General features: G+C 34.5%; 1 protein-coding gene across 1 annotated transcript in view; it reads right to left on the bottom strand.

The window, feature by feature from the left end:
• Positions 1 to 21,047, bottom strand: part of RASSF6 (Ras association domain family member 6) — a 57,417-nt gene that overhangs the window by 20,410 nt on the left and 15,960 nt on the right. The window contains exons 3-4 of the mRNA XM_074276170.1: positions 7,286 to 7,364; positions 3,107 to 3,249 (exon numbers count right to left, since the gene is read on the bottom strand). Coding sequence (XP_074132271.1) covers positions 3,107 to 3,249; positions 7,286 to 7,364 — 222 coding nt within the window. The remainder of the gene's footprint in view (positions 1 to 3,106; positions 3,250 to 7,285; positions 7,365 to 21,047) is intronic.

The following is a 21,047-nucleotide window of genomic DNA, read 5'->3' as shown; positions in this document are numbered from 1 at the left end:
AGTTTGTGAAGGACTTATTCAGTTAACTGACAGTGGAAAAGATACTCTGTAAAGAAATTTTGGGGTGAATTCTTCAGGGGAGCTGAATGAGATAAAGAGATTTGCATTGCTACTGAAAACTGAACTGAATTCAGTCTTGATTTGTGGAGAAAAGCAGTTACTTGAAGAGGAACTGAATCCTTATATTTAAATAAGAATTGATATTTAGGACTATAATTTCAATTTTTTGGAGAAAATGGCAGCGGGCAATGCATGAGAGAAATTCTAGTATACAACTTATTTTTTCTATGCTTTCTCAAATCATAGAAGTGACTTTGGCAATGGATGCCTTTTTATTTTGTTATTGATTACTATTAATTAATTACATGGTTAGTGATGGTGATATATAAATAAGGCTATAAATTTGTGCATGAGGGTGAAAGAAAACCCTGAGACATCTTAGTAATAATTAATTAGCTGATTATTGAGAGATTTGCCATTTTAGTAATTTATTAAATAATATCCAAACATATCTGTGCATCATCTATGAACTCAGTGAAAGAAATAATTAATGAAACAGTCAATAACACTTTGAAGCAGAAGGGTTCAATGAATTTTATACAGTCCTTCTATGTTATGTAGCACTGTGCTTAGTGCTTTTTTTTTATCATTTGATCCTCACAATAGCCTAGTGATATTATTATTATCCCTATTTTTATGGTTACAGTGAAATTGTTTCAATTATGTCTGACTCTTTGTTACCTCATTTGGGATTTTTTTGGCAAAGATAATAGAGTGGCTAACCATTTTCTTCTCTAGGTCATTGGACAGATGAGGAAACTGGGGCAAACAAGATTAAATATCATGCCCAGGATCACAAAGCTAGGATCACAAAGCTAAAAAGTTGAACCCTGGTCTTCCTAACTCTAGGCCTAGTGCTTTATTCATTGTACCAACTAGATGCCCTATCTTTCTTCAGTTCAAAAATGGAAAGAATTTCACTTAGTCCCTCCTATAACATTATTTTGAAAGTAAACACAGAATGAGTCATTGCATAGAGGGATTTCAAGTTTTTAAACCTTTAAAATTTTCCTTTTGAAGCTCAATTAGAGTACTTAGATTAAACCTTTCTTATTACATTGTGTTTCCACATAGGACTGGACATGTAATTTCATTGTATAACTCCCAGATAAGAAAAATCCCATTCACTAATGCAGGTTGACATCTTCTATTCAACTTATACTCTTAGAGTAGTAGGGTAGTAAAAGGTAAATTATTTGCATAGAGTCACACAGCCATTATAGTCCTGTCTCTAAAGCCAACTCCCTATCCATTGCACCTTGTTGGCTGGTATACATTTGGCTCATTTCTGTGTATTTGTTATTTTCCCAAACAAATGATGTAAATTCCTTGAGGGCAAGAATTGTTTATATTTTTGTCTTTGTGACCCCAATACCTAGTAGAGTGCATGAAACACTATAATTACTTAATAATTACCTGTTGAATTAAACAGAAATGGGACACAGTCATTTGTCAATCCCAGTTCATGAAAACTGATCTTAGAGATCTGAAACTTTATGGAGCATCTCAAAGACCAAGAAAGAGACTTGGGAAGGCCATACAAGATCTGGCTGATGACTTAATATGGAACTATATAAATATCTTTTTTAAATTGCCTTGTCCAGATCTGATTGTTCTGTGTAACTCTTCCTTCCTCTGTTTCTTTGCCCATCACCAGGGCCTCATTCCATCCCTCTCCATAGAATCCTATGTAGAAAAGAGAACATTAGGACAGGCTTTCCTGGTCTAGGGCTCTATTGTGCCCTCAGAAACTCTATAAAAGAAAAAATAGGGATGAAAAATCAACAAGAACAAGTCTCTCCAATCCCCCTTCTATTATTCCTTCCCCAAATCATATTTTGTTTTCCAAATAGCTATAAAATCAACCAGAAACAAAGAAAAGAGGGATAATATTAATGAATTAATTCTCCTTTTGAATTACATAATTAATTTTGTATAATGAATTAATTCCAATTCACTGATGGTGAAATGTAGGCTATCTACTGGGAATTGATTCAATTTTTTTTCTTCCCATAATGAGTTTGAATGGATCTATCATAGTACTTTAAAAGATCAAAAGGGTCTGATGGATGTGGCCCTCTTTAACAACGAGATGAACCAAATCAGTTCCAATAGAGCAGTAATGAACTGAACCAATTATGCCCATCAAAAGAACTCTAGGAGATGATTATGAACCACTACATAGAATTCCCAATCCTTCTAATTTTATCCGCCTTCATTTTTTTATTTCCTTCACAGGTTAATTGTACACTATTTCAAAGTCCGATTCTTTTTGTACAGCAAAACAACTGACTGGACAGGTATACATATATGGTATTTAATTTATATTCTAACATATTTAACATGCATTGGTCAACCTTCCATCTGGGGCGGGGGAGGGAGGGGAAAAATTGGAAAAAAGGGTTTGGTAATTGTCAATGTTGTAAAATTACCTATGCATATATCTGTTAAATAAAAACTATTTAAAAAAGAAGAAAAAGAGTAATAAAAAAAGGGGAAGGTGATAAGCATTTAAATAGCACCTACTATATGACATACTTTGCTTAAGCAATTTTTTTGGTTACAAATATTATGTCATTTGATTCTCACAACAATCCTGGAAGATAGGTGTTGTAATGATTCCCATTTTATATTCCAGAAAACAGAGGTGAAGGGATTTGCTCATGTCACACAGCTAGTAATTTTCTAAGGTTGGATCTGAATTCAAGTCTTCCTGATTCCAGACCCAGTACTCTATCTACTGCACTATTACAAAGGCTGAACATTACTAAGGCTTGGAGATTATATTAACATAGTATGCAAATAAAAGGCTTTGTTTGGAACAGAAAACTTACTTCTAGTAGATAAAGATCTTTATTTCTAAAGATTATATATATACACAAATATTTAATATTTATTAAACAAATATTAATGCTAAAATTAATATTGTTACATATGTTAATGTTACATATCAATATTTAAACTATAGATGATATATATTTTTATTCAGGCTTAAAAAAACTCATTTGCATTGCATTGTATTTGAAATATCTGAGTTATAGCTCACCCCTTCTGGGAGAATAAAGTTGATGACTTCATGGTAGCAAAAGAAGGAACTTGTTTTTCATCTTGCATTTTCAGCTGGATAGGCCTTTGTACTCCCCAGAATATATCCAAAATTCCCTCAATAACTAAGTTGTCATCTTCAATCTGGGGGAAAAAATTATCCCATCAATACTCTTTGTAATATATCAATAAATTCAATATTTTCTCTGAGAAATAAAAAAAAAATTCAATATTAAAAATACAAAAGTCCATCAGAAATAAAAGCAGGAGGAATTCACAAAAAAACTACATTTGTTTGGTTCCTCTATTTATAAACAATTTCACTGTTTAGGGCATCCTTTCATGTTTGATAAGAGGTATAGTAATTCATTCATTGATTTTTAAAAAAAATTTGTAGTGGTATCCTTTATTTTAAAAATTTCTTCTAGTATCCCTCCTCTCCCGAATTCCAAAGAACCATCTTATAACTTCCCAAGATTCATAAAAGAACTAGAAAACTTTAAACTCAAAATACAAATTATATCCAATAGAAACAGGAAGAAGCCCTATATGTATAAAAATATTTCTTGTAGGCTTTTTTGTGATGGTATAGATGAGAAATAACAATAAATTGTGGTATACAAATATGATAGAATACTATTATATTGTATGAAATGAAGAAACATTATTTTGAAAAGGAATGAAAAAAACTTGTATGACTGTTGCAGAGTGAAGAGCAGATCATGAAAGAATAATTTTCATTAAAACATAAAAATAATAAAAATGAGGAATTTTGAAGACTTTCAAACTGATGAATGAAATAAGCAGAATCAGAACAATTCCTATCAGGCCAATAGGTAGAGCTTTGGATAGAGAGCTGGTCTTGAAGCTAAGAATATCTGAATTTGATGCTTACTCAGATGCTTACTAACAGTGCTACCCTGCACAAATCACTTTACCTAGATCTGCCTCAGTTTTCTCAACTGTAAAATAGGAATAATTATAGGACCTATTTTCCAGGGTTGTTGTGATGATCAAATAGATATTTTAAAGCATCTTTTAAATTTTTAAAAACTTTATTTTTATTGTTGTTGTTTTTGTTATTATTATTATAACAATCCTGGAAAGAAACAATTTTAAAGGCTGTAAGAAGTATTCAATAACTCTCATCAGAATTGGCTCAAAAAGTAAATAACAGACATACTCAATAAAGGCATAGAAATCTATCTCACCCTGCAGGAAAATAGGAGGGGGATGGGATTTGGGAAGAGGGAAGAGTGATAAAAGAGGCCATATTAGGGGAGGAGGGAGTGATCAGTAGCAAAACATTTTTGAGGAGGGACAGGATGTGTTGAGTACCACACTTAAGTGTGGAACCCAGAAAGCTTGTAAAAGGTTAAAAGGGACTGCATCTTCAAGGGATGGGTCAGTTCTCCAAAGCCCCCACAGCTGTGAATCACAACACACTAGAGAAACTAAAGGAATGTTTTGTAATTATAATCTTTATCTTACTATTTGAGTAGAGCTGACAGACTCAGAGAAAGATCAAAATAACTTTATATAATTTGCAAATTGAGGGGATGTCAATCTAATGGGTAAAAGGCTCAGTAAACTGTGATATGTGTTTGTGATGGAATACAATCATTTTGTAGGAAATAATCATCAGGATGTTCTCAGGAGGAAAAAAAACCCAGGAAGTCTTCCATGAACGAAGTGAAATATATAATGTATACTGTGGGTATATACAAAGTAATAGTAATGACCAGCTGTAAATGATTTCTATTCTCAGTAATATAATCATCCATGAATAGTCTGAAGGAATTATGATGAAAAATCCTACCCATAACCAGAGAAGAAACAGATCATGTCTGAATAAAGATTAAAGCATTCTCTTTTCATCTTTCTTTCTTTTTCATTTAATTTTTCTTGAGGGTTTTTATTTTCATTATGTTGGGAGATCTATGTTTTCTTTCACAACTTGACTTTTATGGAAATGTTTTGCATAACTTCACATATGGTTTCTTAATTGTGGGTAGGGATAAGGGTGAGAACCTAGGACTCCAAAATCTTAAAAACAAATGTAAAAAAAAAAAGTTTTGAATGTAACTGGGCAAAACTTTAAATAAATAAATAATTTTAAAAAAGAATTCAATGGCAATCAGTTATTTCAGAGGATTCATGTTGAAATATGTTATCTGCCTCCTGACAGGAAGGTAATAGATTTAGGATTCAGAATATTGCTATACAAAGCCAGTGAAGGATTTTGTTTTGCTTTCCTGTACACATTTGTTAGGAGGAATTTGTTTTTATTTTCTCTTTTTATATCAATAGAGTTTGTAGTGGGAGGAAGATTAAAAAAGATTTATAATAAAAATTAATTTATGTTAATTGTGTTCATTAAAATACTTTTAAGATACAAAAATGGGTAAGGTTACAATTTTCTAAATGAGGGGGCTTATGTTAGAACAAAATAATAAAAATGTTTATTTGAAAAATAAAATTAATAAAGGATTTTTTAAAAGAGAAGATTAAAAACATTAATAGGATTGCTAGATAATATACACCTATATGTATGTAGTTGTATATGTGTACACATACACACATATTCCTTGAAATTGTTTTCTGTCTTAAATATTATCTCCTTGTCTCTTTGGGAAATGTAACTATGTTCCCTGACTCAAACTGTATAATTTTCTGAAATAGGTGGTTTTTGTTTTTTGTTTTTGCTTGATTGGTGTTTGTTTCTATGAGACATGTAATTCTACTGTATTATATTCTATGGCAAATAAGGTGGAGGGTTGGAGAGAAAAATCATTCCTTCTTTCCTTTTCTGGAAGAGGTTCAGGGGCCCACACTGTTGTTCCCTTGAATTCCTTAAACTATTCCATTGTCTCTAGGGCTCCAGGACAGGCTTAACTGTTTAAAAATTGTTTAAAGATATTTTAGAGCATGGCCATTCCTTACCCAGATAAAGGTGAGTTGTCTTTCCAATATAATCAGATAACTTCTTTCATCAGGTGACTGGACCAGAAACAAATCATTGCAATTTAACATACTGATTTCTGATTAACTCAGTCCTTTGTCCTTTGCTTACCCCTACTTTCTTTGATGACATAAGCAGCTGAGGATGGAGGTGGAAGACTAAATCCTCCCTCTGCTTTACCCCTCCCCCCCATAAAAACAAGAAAGTCACGTCTCTGAATAATCCAAAACAATCATTCCTTATCTACTTGGGTCAAATCTTATTTTAAACACTTAGATTGACTCATTTACTTCAGTCATTTCTGAAACAGATTGGCTGTTACTATTATTTGACTCTAGAACTCCACTCTCAGATTTATTGTCTTGAAGGATGATTCAGAAGTGGAACTCAGGGCTCTTTGTATAATATAACCTGATATATATGTTGCTTCTTAGTAAATTAGGTGATGACTTTGGCATGACATCTTTTCTTACTCTTTGAAGTGTTTATGTTAAATCAAAAGGGAAACTTATCAAGGGATGTCAATGGAATCATCAAATGGATGAAATTGCAAATTCAAGGATTCTCTTTTTCTTAAAAGTTTTTTTTTTAAAGACCATACTTCCTACTTCAGCGTTATTCTGAGGATAGAATTAATTGTATCTATATTTAAATATATATCTACCTATCCATCTGTTATCTCTTTGTTTTTATTTTGTTTTTCATTTGTGGAATAAAACAACACAATACAAAAAATGATCGCATATGAAATTTCAAATCTACCGAGCACAACTTGCTATTCCTTTCAAATATACGACAAAATTATCATGTAAATTTCTTTTTTCCTCTTCTTTTCTTCCCTATCCCCCCCCCAAGATGGTTGCCATTATACACAAATAGATATAATACACCTACCTATATCTAAATATGTAAAATTATTCAATATATACTTCTAATTTCTAATTCTTTCTCTGAATTTAGATAGCATCTTTCTCCATGTCCTTTATTTTAGATGTTTCTAATAGTCAAAATAACTTATTTTCTCAAATTTGTTCTTAAAGCAATATTGGTGTTGTTCTCTTAGTTCTGCTGATATTTCATTATTTCATGAATAACTTTTCATGGTTTTCTCAATTCAATGAACCCATTATTTCTTATAGGATAATAGCATTTTATCACAATCATATATTACAACTTGTTCAGACAACCCTTATTTTTTAAGAATAATGATGTTCTTACCTCCCCATATACAATATGCCGGTTCTTCTGGTCTCCGTAAAAAATGTTGTAGGTCTTCAATAAAAAATTAAGCTGATCTCTGTAATAAATTACAAGAATAAAATACCATCATTCTTAATAATATTAAAAATAAGAGAAAGTCACTGAATTTTCATTTCCCAAAGCAGATGGAATAGAAAAGAATAATTTAATGATTTCTTTCCCCAAAATACCTCTCTAGGACCAAAGTAGAGTGTTGACAACTGAAGCTTAGTTTTAAAAATAAGGGATGTTTTTTTTAAATTTCTGTACCCATGGCAAATTTTGGATAGGAAGGGTGATTAAAATCTATCTCCAAGGAATGGACTAAAAAAAATTATTATGAGACAGCTAACTGAAGAACTCAAAAATTATTTCCCACAATTATATCTTTGTAGTAAATGGAGCTTGGTAAGAGTCTGCCCTTATATACTGTCTGGATATACTCCAGCCTGCAGGCATTTTTATCTATTTCAGCTGTTCTTCAATTCTCTCCCTCCTTACCTCTCTGTGTCAAGGCTTCCTTCAAACCTGAGCTAAAATCCTACCTCATTGAAGAAGCTTATCTTGCTACCCCTTAATGTTAGTATCTTCCTTCTATGATTATCTCCAATTTATCCAGTATATTTGCACATAGTTTTTTGAATATTGTTTCCTCCAGTAGAACCTGTGTCCTTTGAGAATAAGGATTATTTTTACTTCTCAATATATTTCCAGTGCTTGGCACAGTGAGTGGCACAAAGGCACATAGTAATAAATGCTTCTTGATAGTTGACTGACTCCGAGGTAGCTTGACTATTTATTTTACCATAATTACAAATCTAGGGAAAAATTTGTAGGTGTTGGGGTTTGTGGGAGAAGAAGCAATGGTTGGCCTTTCTGGCTCTTGAAGAATCAGAATATAACAATCTTGTATGGGACTACATAAAAGGCAAGTTATTGTTTGGGAGGAAAGGCAGATTCTTTGACTTCAGCTGCAATGAAAATAATCTGGTCCAGCATTCGTTTATATTTAAATTTAAATTTAATAAATACCAGAAAAGTACCTTTTATGAGACTTTAAATGTCAAGATATATATATTGTATTTTAACCTAAAGACAATAGGAACTCATTGAATATTTTTGAGTAGAAGATTGGCACAGCCATACCCATGTCTTGGGAAGATTATTTTATTTGTCAGGAACAAGCATATATTGGAGAGGGGACAAATGGGGAGCAGAAAGATAAATTAAAAGATTATAGCAAGAGTTCATGTGAGAGAGATAAGAACAAAATTAGAGTGGTAAGGTTTTATGAATAATAATAATAAGGTGAATATAAAAGATGTCACAGCTGAACACAATGCCAGGCTTGGAGTCAGAAGATCTGAGTTCAAATCTGACCTCAGACCCTGAACAAGTCACTTATCCCTATTTACCTTATTTTCCTCATCTGTAAAATAAGCTGGAGAAGAAAAGGACAAACCACTCCAGTATCTTTACCAAGAAAACCCCAAAAGGGGCCATGGAAAGCTTAACACAAGTGAAATAGCTAGACAACAAAATGAGCTTAAGAAGATAATGATAAATCTGTTTATCTCAGTTTTCTCATCTGTAAAATAAGCTGGCAAAGGAAAGGGCAAATCATTCCAGTATCTTTGCCACTACCTAAATGGGGTAGTAACTGAAAATGACTGGGAAAAAAAAAAAAAAAAAGCCAGTCTTTTTTTTTTTTTTTTTTTTTTTTTTAAGCCAGTCTTTAAATACCCATGCATTCATTGAGACAAAGTAGATGCTATGATCATTGCATTCTGGTTACATGTTGTCTCTGTATAGTTTCCTTGAATAATTTAAACTATCTTATCTATATGAAAATATGAATATAGATAACAAGGTGAGGTGGAAATCCTACAATTCCCCTAGTTTCACCACTTTAGGGGTGTGTTACTTATAGTACAAAGATGCCAAGTGACATTCAGATCTGATGACTCTTTAAAATCTCAATCATTTAGCCATTTCAGTCTGTGACTCTTTTAGTAAAGAGAAACTTTACAAATTATAAAGGTCTCTAGATGTCTATAGAACAAGGGTTAGGGAGAAAAAAAGGGTTAATTGCTTTTTTTTTTTTTTTTTTTACTGCTAATGGTTTTTAAAAAGATGTTATGTGAGTTGACTTTGCTATTTATTTTGCTAAAAATATTATTATATAAATTTATATCAGATTGTTTGCTGTCTTGGAGAGGGAGGACGTAACAAAGGGAGGGAGAAAAAAGGAACTCAAAATCTTTAAAAAATGAATATTGAAAACCATCTTTGTCTGTAATGAGAAAAGTAATATTCCATTAAAAAAAGAAAACTGTCATACAGCTAATTTTATCTGAAGTATGCCTTGAACCCAAATTTTCCTAATTTTAGGGTTTTCCTTCTATTTATTATAAAACTTTGCCTCTTCAAACTTGCTTTTTTTTTTTCTTTTTTGAGGGAGGGGGAGGCTTAAAAGGGAGACCAAGTCAGTGTGGTTCAAAATCACAATGGAAACTCCCTTTACCAATGCAAGCTATATTTTTATAGCTTTCTGAAGCTTGAATAAGTGGCACATTGTTTAAGTAAGATTTAAAATGAGAAATGTGTGAAAATTTGCTCACTATCACCCAGCCAGTATTTGTCAAAGATGGGACTTGTACCTGGGTTTTTTGACTAAAAGGCAGATCTCTCTTTACCATACCAGGCTGCCTCCCAACATGAGCAAATGGATCAAATCCAATCTTTTGGCTTCCTTTCTAAAGCTTTGAATGCTTAATATTATCTTTGAATCTTAAGACTATCAATCCAACTGGCAATTCCAATTCTGCACCTGTTCCTCATCTGGGGACAAGGCAAGGTTATCATTATCCATCCATCGGAGCTCTTATCAGTGAATCCACAGGTGGTGTTAGGGAGAGAAGGAAGCAGGGCTCCCCTTTCAGATTCCAGGCAAACCCCAACAATCTATACTGTCAGTGGCAGAGTAACTAGACCATGGAAAAAAATTACCCAAAGTTACCTACTCATGATGCTACTGGGTGGGCAATAACTTAGGAAGGCAGCTATTGTGGCTGTGCCAGCTTTTTACACCTTACCCCTTTTCTTCCCTCCCCCACATATTGTTTGATACACTAACAATAGCCTCCTGGAATAAAATGCTCCATCTCCCAACTCAAGGCCATTTTCTCTGTCTGTCCCCCATTCCTGGACTGCTCCTCTCCTCCTCTCTATTACCTGGTTTTCCTCAAGTCCCACCTAAAGTTCTATCTTCCTCAGAAAGTTTTTCCTGATCCCCTTTAATGATAGTTTGTTCTTCAGGTCATTATTTTCAATTTGTTCTCAATGTAGCAGTCAGAAACCTTAGGGTCTTCCCTTCTCATATTCATTCATTCATTTAGATTTTTTTTGGACTAAGTAAAAAAGGAGATTCTTTGCCTCAATTGCTACCTAATCACTTAATTACTTAATCACTGACTGGGTGTTACATCAGTCAAACTGAGATCTGTTGAAGACCTTAGCTTAAAAAGGATAAGGTTTCCCATTTCATCCACGGCTGTCTCCAGTTGTCTTGATCCATATCTTGTCACAGTACACAGATGGTTCTGGAGGGGAAAATGAGCTTGCACAGCCCTCCCTCACTTAAATTCAATTCACTAGCATGTTATGATCATATTGCCTCCCTAATGTCATGGTCACAGAAAGAACAAACAACAGCTTGTTTTTACACAATTTTTTGCATGTTTTCTCCCTCCTTAGAGTGTAAGCTCCTTGAGGTCAGGGAATCTCTTCTGTCTTTTTTTTTTTTTTCCTGGAATGTAGTGAGCACTTCATAAATGTTTATTGACTGATTGGTTTCCAAGCACATAATATCCATGGTGCTCCCCTGGCCACAAATCTCTGTAGACAGGCTAACCCAGACTGAAAGTTACAGACAGGCCTCAGACCTGTCAGTGAGTTAGGGGATGTCTTCCCCAAGCATGTGAAGACTCTCCCTACACTAGAATAGGGGGATGAGAACAATTTGTTTCAATGGCCATGTAGATGGCTGAACCAGGTGCAAGATAGACCTTAGATTTAGTCAGGCAATGAAGACGTCAAGTCATCCACTGCATCTTAGATCATCCTGACTTTTGTCCTGCTTTTGGACTTTGATGACACAGGAAGAGAGGGTGAGGCTGATGATTCTGTGCAGGTCTTCTCACTTCAGTCCAGTTCCTGTGTAAGTCAAGACATCACCCATGATGTCATTAATTCTTTTCTAAAAGGAGGGAGGAAAAACATCAAAGGCAAAAGGGCAGGAGGAAGTGCCCTCTTCTGCACAAAATCCTACATGGTTCCACCAGCTCTTTTAGAGGACTTCTTTTTTCTCTTAATGTTCCTTTGTTATTCATTTTAATTTAATAGTACCTATGAGAGAAGGAGCATACAAAGTAAGTAGTAAAGTGCTGAGTTTTCAAAGAGATTAACTAGTTCTGGAGGAATAAGAGCATTCTTACAGAATAGCAACATCTAAGGCACATTTAATATGCAGAAAATATTTTTCCCATATTCAAAGGTTCTTTTTTTTTAATTTAATAGAAAATAAAAAGATAACGATAAAAAAAAAGAAAACAAAACAAAACCGAACGTTGTCATGATACATAGAAAATGTTATAATCAGAGACTTATACTAGGGGAAATACTGCTACAATACAAGATATAAATCAGAAGAATTTGACAACTTCCCTCCCAAAGCTATTATGAGAAACAAAGAAGTCCTGTATCTTTCCTCCTACAAAAAGGGGGAAGGGCCCCAGACCTAGATGTTATATAATCTCATAATCATGTAGAATTAAAATAAAGAGCATTTCAAACCTGCTAATACAAAGTACTAGGATTCCCCAGGAAAGCTTCCCGAAAGTCCCATTAAAGAACTAGTGGTTAGTTAAAGCTTAGGTAATAGATCATTGTGGGGGGAAAAATAAGTGAACCATAATAGACCTCTCTTTCTGGAACAATTACAAATCAGTTTGTTTCTAAGAGAGAAGCTATTGTTGTACAAACTCGTGTTTGCATAAGAAACTATCCAATGGTCACCATTATAACTTGGGCACAAACTTTTTCTATATTAGGTTAACTCCAATCTGAGAAGCATTTTATTTTAGTTATTTTTCGAAGATCAGTTTTCTCTGTCTTGTTCAATCTGGATATGTATGGGAGCTTTGACCTGTTCTGTTTACAACCAAGACCAGTGAGATCCTTTTTAGGCAACCTGATGGTCCACCTGATTCCAGGAGCTTACCACATTAGTGAGGAATTAGTGCCAATACCCAACTGAATACTCTGTTGTAGTTCCAGTGACCTTCCAGTCTTTTCAATAGCTGGGATTCAATAGTAGGGATTAGAGCACCTTTAATGCACTTCTATACCTGACAGCTAAAATTCAGGGCTTCTTAAACTTTTCCCACTGAAGACCTCTTTTCACCTGAGAAGTTTTAATGTGATCTCAGATTTTTATAATAGTCATGTAAATCAAATATTTACTGAAAACAAATCATAATTTTACAACCCCCACATTCAGTTATTCCTCCATTGCCGGTTTCGATAAGATCAATAAGAAATTAAATAGGAATTTGGGAGGAGTTTTGTGGAAGCTGCAGACACCATGTTAGGACCAGCAGATGACCCCAAAACAGTTTAGAAACTCAGAAATGCATAAAACATATGTACAGTATTTTATAACATAAATATATTTTTCTCTTTTAATACCATAATAATTCAGACTTCTCTAGTACAAAGGTGGGGCCAAAATATTTTACAACGATTTTCTAGATTGTTGTAATACAGTGCCCTTAACCCCTGTGCTGTGGAAAAGATAATTGTGATCCCTAAGATAGAAAGGATGTCATTAGAGTTCAATTCATATAGGAATTTCCTCTCCAGTATCCTCAACAAATGGGCGTACAATTTTCTTTAGGTTTAGGTGACAACTGCATTTTCCTTCACATAATTTGTCAATTCATTGGTGTATTACAGAGTGTTCATTTTCAGTGTGAGCATTTACACCTTGAAAATTAATTAACAGTACAAACCACGGCTTGATTTATTGTTTTGTTGATGATCCAGACTTAAGAAAGTGAAGGAAAATGCTAATAATTTTTAATCAAATTTAAAAGGGTGTTTTGTGTATAATGTCTCTCTCCCTTCCCCCACCACCTCCCAGGGGGAGTTAAACATTTACCAGCATGACTGTTTATCATGAACACAAACCTTAAAGGTAAAAAAGACTAAAATATTTTGCAGCTTTTCTGGTAGAAGCAGTATCTGTTTTACATAAATTGGGTCGCCTGATTTCTCTGTAAAGGGACAAGGAGACTGTCCTAGTACTTGGATTGGTTTAAGGTGGAATCATTTGTGCTTTCCTAGTTGCCTGAGGAATAAAATGCACCTCATGAATAATCATATAAACAATAAATTATGAAGCATTATTTCATATACTCATTATTGGTATAATTATCACTAGATGAATGGTAAAACTTTCTGATCAGGAATTGCCTACATGGTGAATGTAGAGGAAAAGGAGAACTTAGTCAACCTGAATTAATTGATTCTGATTGATCCTTTTTATGGTGGAGTGAACTCTTAATTTATGACCCACAAATGTCACACTTTATTCCAATCTGAAACCTGAATATCTCAACGGTGGTTAGTTAATATCTTAAGTATTAGTAAATCCTATTTATAGAAAGCCTTAGGTTGCTAGGCTCACATATTTAATTTGTGGGCTGTTCCAGACTGGAGAGAAAAAAAAAAAAAGAGAATTCCATATAGTTTCTATTTGCTTTTATTTAGATTTTTCAATGGTATCTAACTCTTCCTGACCCCAATTAGGATTTTCTTGCCAAAGATACTGAAGTGTTTATCATTTCTTTCTTCAGCTCATTTTACTGATGAGGAAACTGAGGCAAATTGGATTAAATAACTTGCCACAGTGACATAACTAGTAACTGTCTGAGACTGGATTTCAACTCAGGTCTTCTTGATTTCAGGCCTGATGCTCTATCCACTTAGCTGGGCTATTAGAAGATGAGAAAGATTCTCTGTCTCCTATTCCCAGTTACTATTTCCAAAGCATAAAAGGGGAAGCTAATACAATGAAGGCTTACCAAGGTACTCATCCTTCATCTCTGATGATCTTTGGCTGGTTCTGGGATTTTTGTCCCTTGCTTCTTAATGCTTTCCTCCTGTCTCTGGGGAGGCTCTGATTTAGCAGAATGATTATACTTTAAGAGTATTAGCTTGCTATCTGTTACCATTCATCCACTTCAGGTCAGAATCAAATAAAAATATTCTGGGTAGTTTGTCCTCAGGTAAAGTCTGAAGCTCTTAAGAACTTAGAGATTTCAATGGTCAGTTCTATTCTATATGGTCCTGCTCCATATCTTAGTTCTTTTTGGAGTTCCAAAAAGGTCTGTTTTGTATTTTCTATACATCACAGTTAAAAATGTTTTTTTCCTATCATCAGGACTCTATTCTAAGCAGTCTTTATTTCAAGTTTTGCGTAAGACAAGCAACAACAAAACCACATTTTTTCTGTTCTCTAAAAGAAGTAAAACTTTTTTGAGCTCTTTGACCTTGGTTTAATTTAACTCCCAAGTCCCTACCCCAGACTGTTTTGAATGAGGTCCTCTTATCTTTAATTAACTGAACTCAGTGTGGGGGGCAGTGTTCACACCTCTAACCTTTGGCCAAGTAACATCACAGGAACTACTGAATATCTAGGGGAAACACAATTTCTCACCAGTCTAAAGCGAAGATGGAAGCATTCTCTGGAACAGTGGGCCTTTGTGTGAAATTGGGGCTCCCTGCAACAGGTGGCCTGGTTGCCTAGTTTCAGTAAAAGAGAGCTGAAACTTCTGAAAATCATGACCTTTTACCTGAATTTCATTATATTCCTTTAATTAAATTTAGGCAGTGAAGGCAGAAATGCCCAAGGGTGGCAGAAAGGGACTGCTCTCTTTATTCAGCAGCTTTGGTGGGGTTGGCATTGGGTTCCAAAGTATAAAGAAAGACACAACAGACTCTCAGAGGAAAAACTGACCTGGTTACATTCTCTTTATTTTGGGGAGCCTGGGAAGAGATTAGCTGTGTGCCACAGTCAAAGTGTTTTATTTGCTCAACTTTCAGGTGTAGGAAAGACATCTTTCTGCCCTAGTTTCTGGCCCTGGGAGGAGTAACCCCTGGGACCGAAGGCAGGACTATAAACAACAGTAGCTATACAATTGGCAAGTGGAAAATAGAAGCAATTGAATGGATGATACCTTTGCCTTGGGATAATTAAATTTTTTTTCAGCCTTTATTGATATCTTTTATTTTTACATTACCATCCATTTCTGCATATATTCCTTCCTCCTCTTTGAACATAGAGAAAACTTTTTGATAACAATGAAAAAGAGAAAAGAGAAAAAAAAAACCCCACCAATCCCACCAAATTAAACTCATCAATCTCAGACACAAGCTGGCTGACCCTGGCTAAGTCTCAATTTACTTGCCTATAAAATGAGGTGGTTAGGCTCCTTCTAGGCCTTCTATGATTTTATGAATGAAGAATGACAATAATTTCCCTATGACTGTTGAGGGTATATTATCCTCCTCCCAGTTATCCTGGTTTACAATCCAGGTCACATCCTCAAGTCTTCACTCTCTTTCTTCTTCCCTCCTCTCTCTCCACATATCCAGGGCTATGCTGGTAAATGTTTCATAACAAGCCCTAAGAAACAAATATATGTATCTGCATATATACACAATATATCATAGATACAATTGTATCTACATAAATGTGAAACATATGTAGATACAATTGGATCTACATATATTTATAATATATTGTATAACAATTGGATCTACATATTTATGCAAGTAGATCCAGTTATATATGTAATATGTCAATATATATATATATATATATACAATATATCAATTGTATATATGCATATATATACATTATATAAATATATATGCAATATTTAAAAAATACAACTCCACACACTTTTATTTTCATTATTAACATTTTCTTCATAACTTTCTTGTCTAGCCAATCACAATAATAAGTCAAGTCCTGATTTATAAGGGTAGATGATTTCTGAGGTATAAATACTCATATTGCCTTTTTAGGACTAATTAATGCATGCTCTGCTGCTCCATCTAAATTGTTGCCAAGCTCTGTCAATTGCAACATCTCTCCCATGAGCCCCTTCTCTCTTTTGACATAACCATCATCTTACACTTGGACTATTGTGATATCCTGCTGGTTGATCTGTGTCCCTGAAGTCTCTCCCAACTTCCATTCATGCTTCATCCATTCATGTGATCATGTTATCCCTCACTCCCATTCACTCTGTTTTCCCTGAGGCTGGGGTTAAGTGACTTGCCCAGAGTCACACAGCTAGGAAGTGTTAAGTATCTGAGACCAGATTTGAACTCAGGTCCTCCTGAATTCAAGGCTGGTGCTCTATCCACTGTGTCACCTAGCTGCACCCCCTCAATTCCATTCAATAAATTCCAGTGGCTCCCTATTGCTTACAGGATTTAATATTAATCTTCCATTTAACCTTTAAAGCCCTTCCTACTCCTTTAGTCTTTTATGCTTCCTGAAATTGGTATATTTTTACTGGCTATCCATCATTCCTGGAATTCTCTCCCTTCTCATTCCTGCCTTCTGGCTTTTTTGGCTTTCTTCAAGTCCCAGCTAAAATTCTACCTTCTGCAAGTAGCCTTTATTGATATCCCTTAATTTTGATTCTTTCCCTTTGAGATTATTTTCAGTTTAGCCCTTTGACATTTTATAGGTACATACTTATTTCATTTTCTATCCCAAATAATTTGTGAGCTCCCTGAAGGCACGAGCTGGAACATAGTAGGTGTCTAACAAATGCTTATTTGACTTATTTTATACCCATAGTCTCTCATCTCTGTAAACAAGAGATATCAATTTTAATTTTATTTTTGCTTGATCATTATACTTTATACAACATTAATTTTTTATTGTTTTATTGTGTGTGGACTGTTTTCCATATTCTGTTTATGTTACTTTGCTTCAGTTCACATAAGGCTCCTTGTACGCCTCCAAATTTTTCATATGGATCATTTTCTAGGGCAGAATAGCATTCCTTTGCATTCATTTACCACATTTCATTTAGCTAGTTCATATTTTATGGGGTCATTCTACTTTGGTTTCAGTTCTGTTAGCTTTAGGGTATTTTCAATTAAAATCAATAAATGTTTATTAAGTGCCTGTTATGTACCAGGAGCTGTGCTATGTGCTATTTTCTAAACCTCCTTTGCATATTACAAAAGGGAAACATCTAAGTCAGTGGTTTTCAAAACTTCAAAAATTAGCTCACAGCACAGTATCATTCTTTGCTGTGAAAAAGCCCACTGTGCCTTAGAAGATTCATCTATACCCATATGATTAATTGCCAGTGTAAATTCTCTACAATTCATAGCATACTTAGAGAAACTATTGAACTTTTTTTTTCCACATGCCTTTTGAGAACCATTGGTCTACATACTGATAATAAGCAAATACAAATATATACCATAGTACTATTAGTTAATCCATCAATTTGATAAACATTTATCACTTCTGTGTCAGGCACTGTTCTAGGACTTAGAAATTGAAAGACAAAAATGAAATAGTTCTTGACCTTATATTCTCTTTCAGTCCTAGACTTTTCCCCCATTGCCTTTCTTATCATCAACAAGCATTTATTGAACTCTTCTTGTGCTGAACTGGGGGGATGGTAGCAATTGTTTAGTTATTTTTCAGTCATATCCATGTTCTCATGGCCCCAATTGAGGTTTTCTTGGTGGAGATACTGCAGTGGTTTGCCATTTCCTTCCCCAGTTCATTTTTACAGGTGAGATAACTGAGGCAAAGAGGGTTAAGTGACTTGCTCTGCATCACATAGCTAGTAATTGTCTCTGGACAGATTTGAAATCAGGAAGATGAGTCTTCTTCAAGCCCTGCAGTCTAGCAACCCTAGCTACTCTAGTGGCTGGGGAGACAAAAAACAACTCCAGTCCATTCTAAAGAGACAGATAACTATGTAACATACAATCTAGTCAGAGGAGACTGGATATTCTCTAAAGGCCCTGGGGTAGATGGATAGGAAAAAGCTTCTAAAGAAGTCAAGGAATCCAGGAAAAATTGAGGAAGACCATTTCTGATCTGGTTTGTAAAAATAGAGTTAGAAGAGGGAGGGAGAATCATATGAGAGGAACAGTAAGAAGACCAGTGTTGCTTGACCTTATAGTACTTGACAAGTTAAAAATTATAAGACTAAAAAGGTACAAGAAGACCAAGTAGGATCCATTTTCTTTGCTGTATTTGAGTAATGAAATAGAATTGTTCCTATCATTCTGGAAAGCAATCAGTAACTATATTCCAAAGTCAGTAAACTCAATGTCTTCTTTGATATGCTAGTTTTTATTGTTTAGTCTCAATGGGACCATCCTTGCTGAAAGTCATTAGACCTAGTATATTTCTACATCTCTACTCCCCTTCAGAGTCAAACCCTTAGAAAGAATACTGTCTAAATTTATCTAATTCTTCATTTCCCATTTACTTTGTAATTTTTAGCCATCTAGTCTTAATTTGGATGATTCCACTGAAAGTGCACTGTCCAAACAAGGTTAGCAGCCAGGTCTGAACTGCTATATCTCAGTGTTTTCTCATTCTTAATCCTTTTTGATCTCGCTGCAATTTTACATTGTTAACCAACTAATTCCAAATAACTATTTCCCTTTTAGACAGTCAGTAAACTGGTTGATCAAGGGAAATCCATACATAGAGCTTATTTTAAAAAATTATTAGATGCTCTAAATCACTATTGATCAGGTAATTGCAAATTAAGACAACTCTGAGGTACCACTACACACCTCTTAAGATTGGCTATCACATGACAGGAAAAGATAATGACCAGTGTTGGAGGGGATGTGGGAAAACACACACAATAAAACAAAAAAATTTCATTGTTGATGGAATTGTGAATTGATCTAACCATGCTGGAGAACGATTTGGAACTATGCTCAAAAAGTTATCAAACTGTGCATACCCTTATATCCCAAAGAGATCTTAAAGGAGGGAAAGGGACCCACATGTGCAAAAATGTTTGTGGCAATTCTTTTTGACTGAGCCTATTAGTTGGAGAATGGCTGAATAAATTGTGGTATATGAATATTATGGAATATTATTGTTTGGTAAGAAATGACCAGCAGGACGATTTCAGAGAGGCCTGAAGAGACTTACATGAACTGATGCTAAGTGAAATGAGCAGAACCAGGAGATCATTATACAAGGCAACAACAGGATTGTATGATGATCAATACTGATAGATGTGGCTCTTTTCAACAAGGAGATTACTTAGGCCAGTTCCGATGATCTTGTGATGAACAGAGTTATCTACACCCAGAGAGAGGCCTGTGGGAACTAAGTGTGGATCACAACATAGCATTTTCAGTATTTTTGCTGTTGTTTGCTTGCATTACATTTTCTTTCTAATTTTTTCCCTTTTTGATTTGATTTTTCTTGTACAGCAAGATAATTGTATATAGATTTAACATATATTTTTACCATGTTTAACATATATTGGATTACTTGCCATCTAGAATAGGGGAGAGAGGAGAGAGAGGGAAAATTGGAAGACAAGGTTTTGCAAGAATTAATGTTGAAAAATTATCCATGCATATGTTTTGAAAATAAAAAAACTTTAATAAAAATGATTTTATTTTTTATGTACAAAAATGCTGATAGTAGCTCTTTTCTCAAGGCAAAGAATTGGAAAATTGAGGGGATATCCATCAATTCTAGAATGGCTGATTATTATGATGGAATAATATTGTGCAATAAGAGATAATGACAAAGTTGCTCTCAGAAAGATCTGGAAAATCCTCTATGAGCTTATGCAAAGTGAACTGTATTATGTACAAAGGAACAGCAATATTATAAGATGATCAGCTGTGAATGACTTTGCTATTTTTAGCAATACAATGACCATCATGTTTATCTTACTCCTGAAGCATAGTTGCTCTTCTCCATACTCAATATTCAATCTCCTAAACCTTCATTCTGATATAGGCTCAATGTCCTATGCTAGGATTATAATCCCTTCTCATCTTTAGCTCTTAAGATCTTTCAGGTCCAGAGCAATTAATTGGTGTAATAAATAGAGCATCAGCCCTGAAGTTAGGAGAACCTGAGTTCTGGCCTCAGATACTTTATATTTCCCAGTTGTATGATCCTGGGCAAGTTACTTAACCCCAAATGCCTCAGGAGGAGGAAAAAGATTGTTCAGATTTTTTAGTAATCTTCAAAGCTGTCACCTCCTAATATCTCTACTCCCTAAAAGAATAGCCTAATGCCCAAGATCTCCCTTTTCAAATTAACTTACTTAGCTATCAAATTTACTTAGCTATTTAGCTATTTTATTTATCTGTGGAAAGTAAATTATTTGAGGAAAGAGACAATTTTTTTTGTCTTTGTATATCCTACACCTACCATAATTCTTTGAAAATAGGAGCTGGCCAGGATGATTTCAGAAAGGTCTGGAGAGACTTACATGAACTGATGCTGAGTGAAATGAGCAGGACGAGAGGATCATTATATACTTCAACAACAATACTGTATGATGATCAATTCTGATGGACGTGGCCCTCTCCAACAATGAGATGAACCAAATCAGTTCCAATAGAGCAGTAATGA

Source organism: Sminthopsis crassicaudata, chromosome 6 (genome assembly GCF_048593235.1).
Source record: "Sminthopsis crassicaudata isolate SCR6 chromosome 6, ASM4859323v1, whole genome shotgun sequence".
NCBI lineage: Eukaryota > Metazoa > Chordata > Mammalia > Dasyuromorphia > Dasyuridae > Sminthopsis > Sminthopsis crassicaudata.
This window is presented reverse-complemented; position numbering and strand designations above follow the sequence as displayed.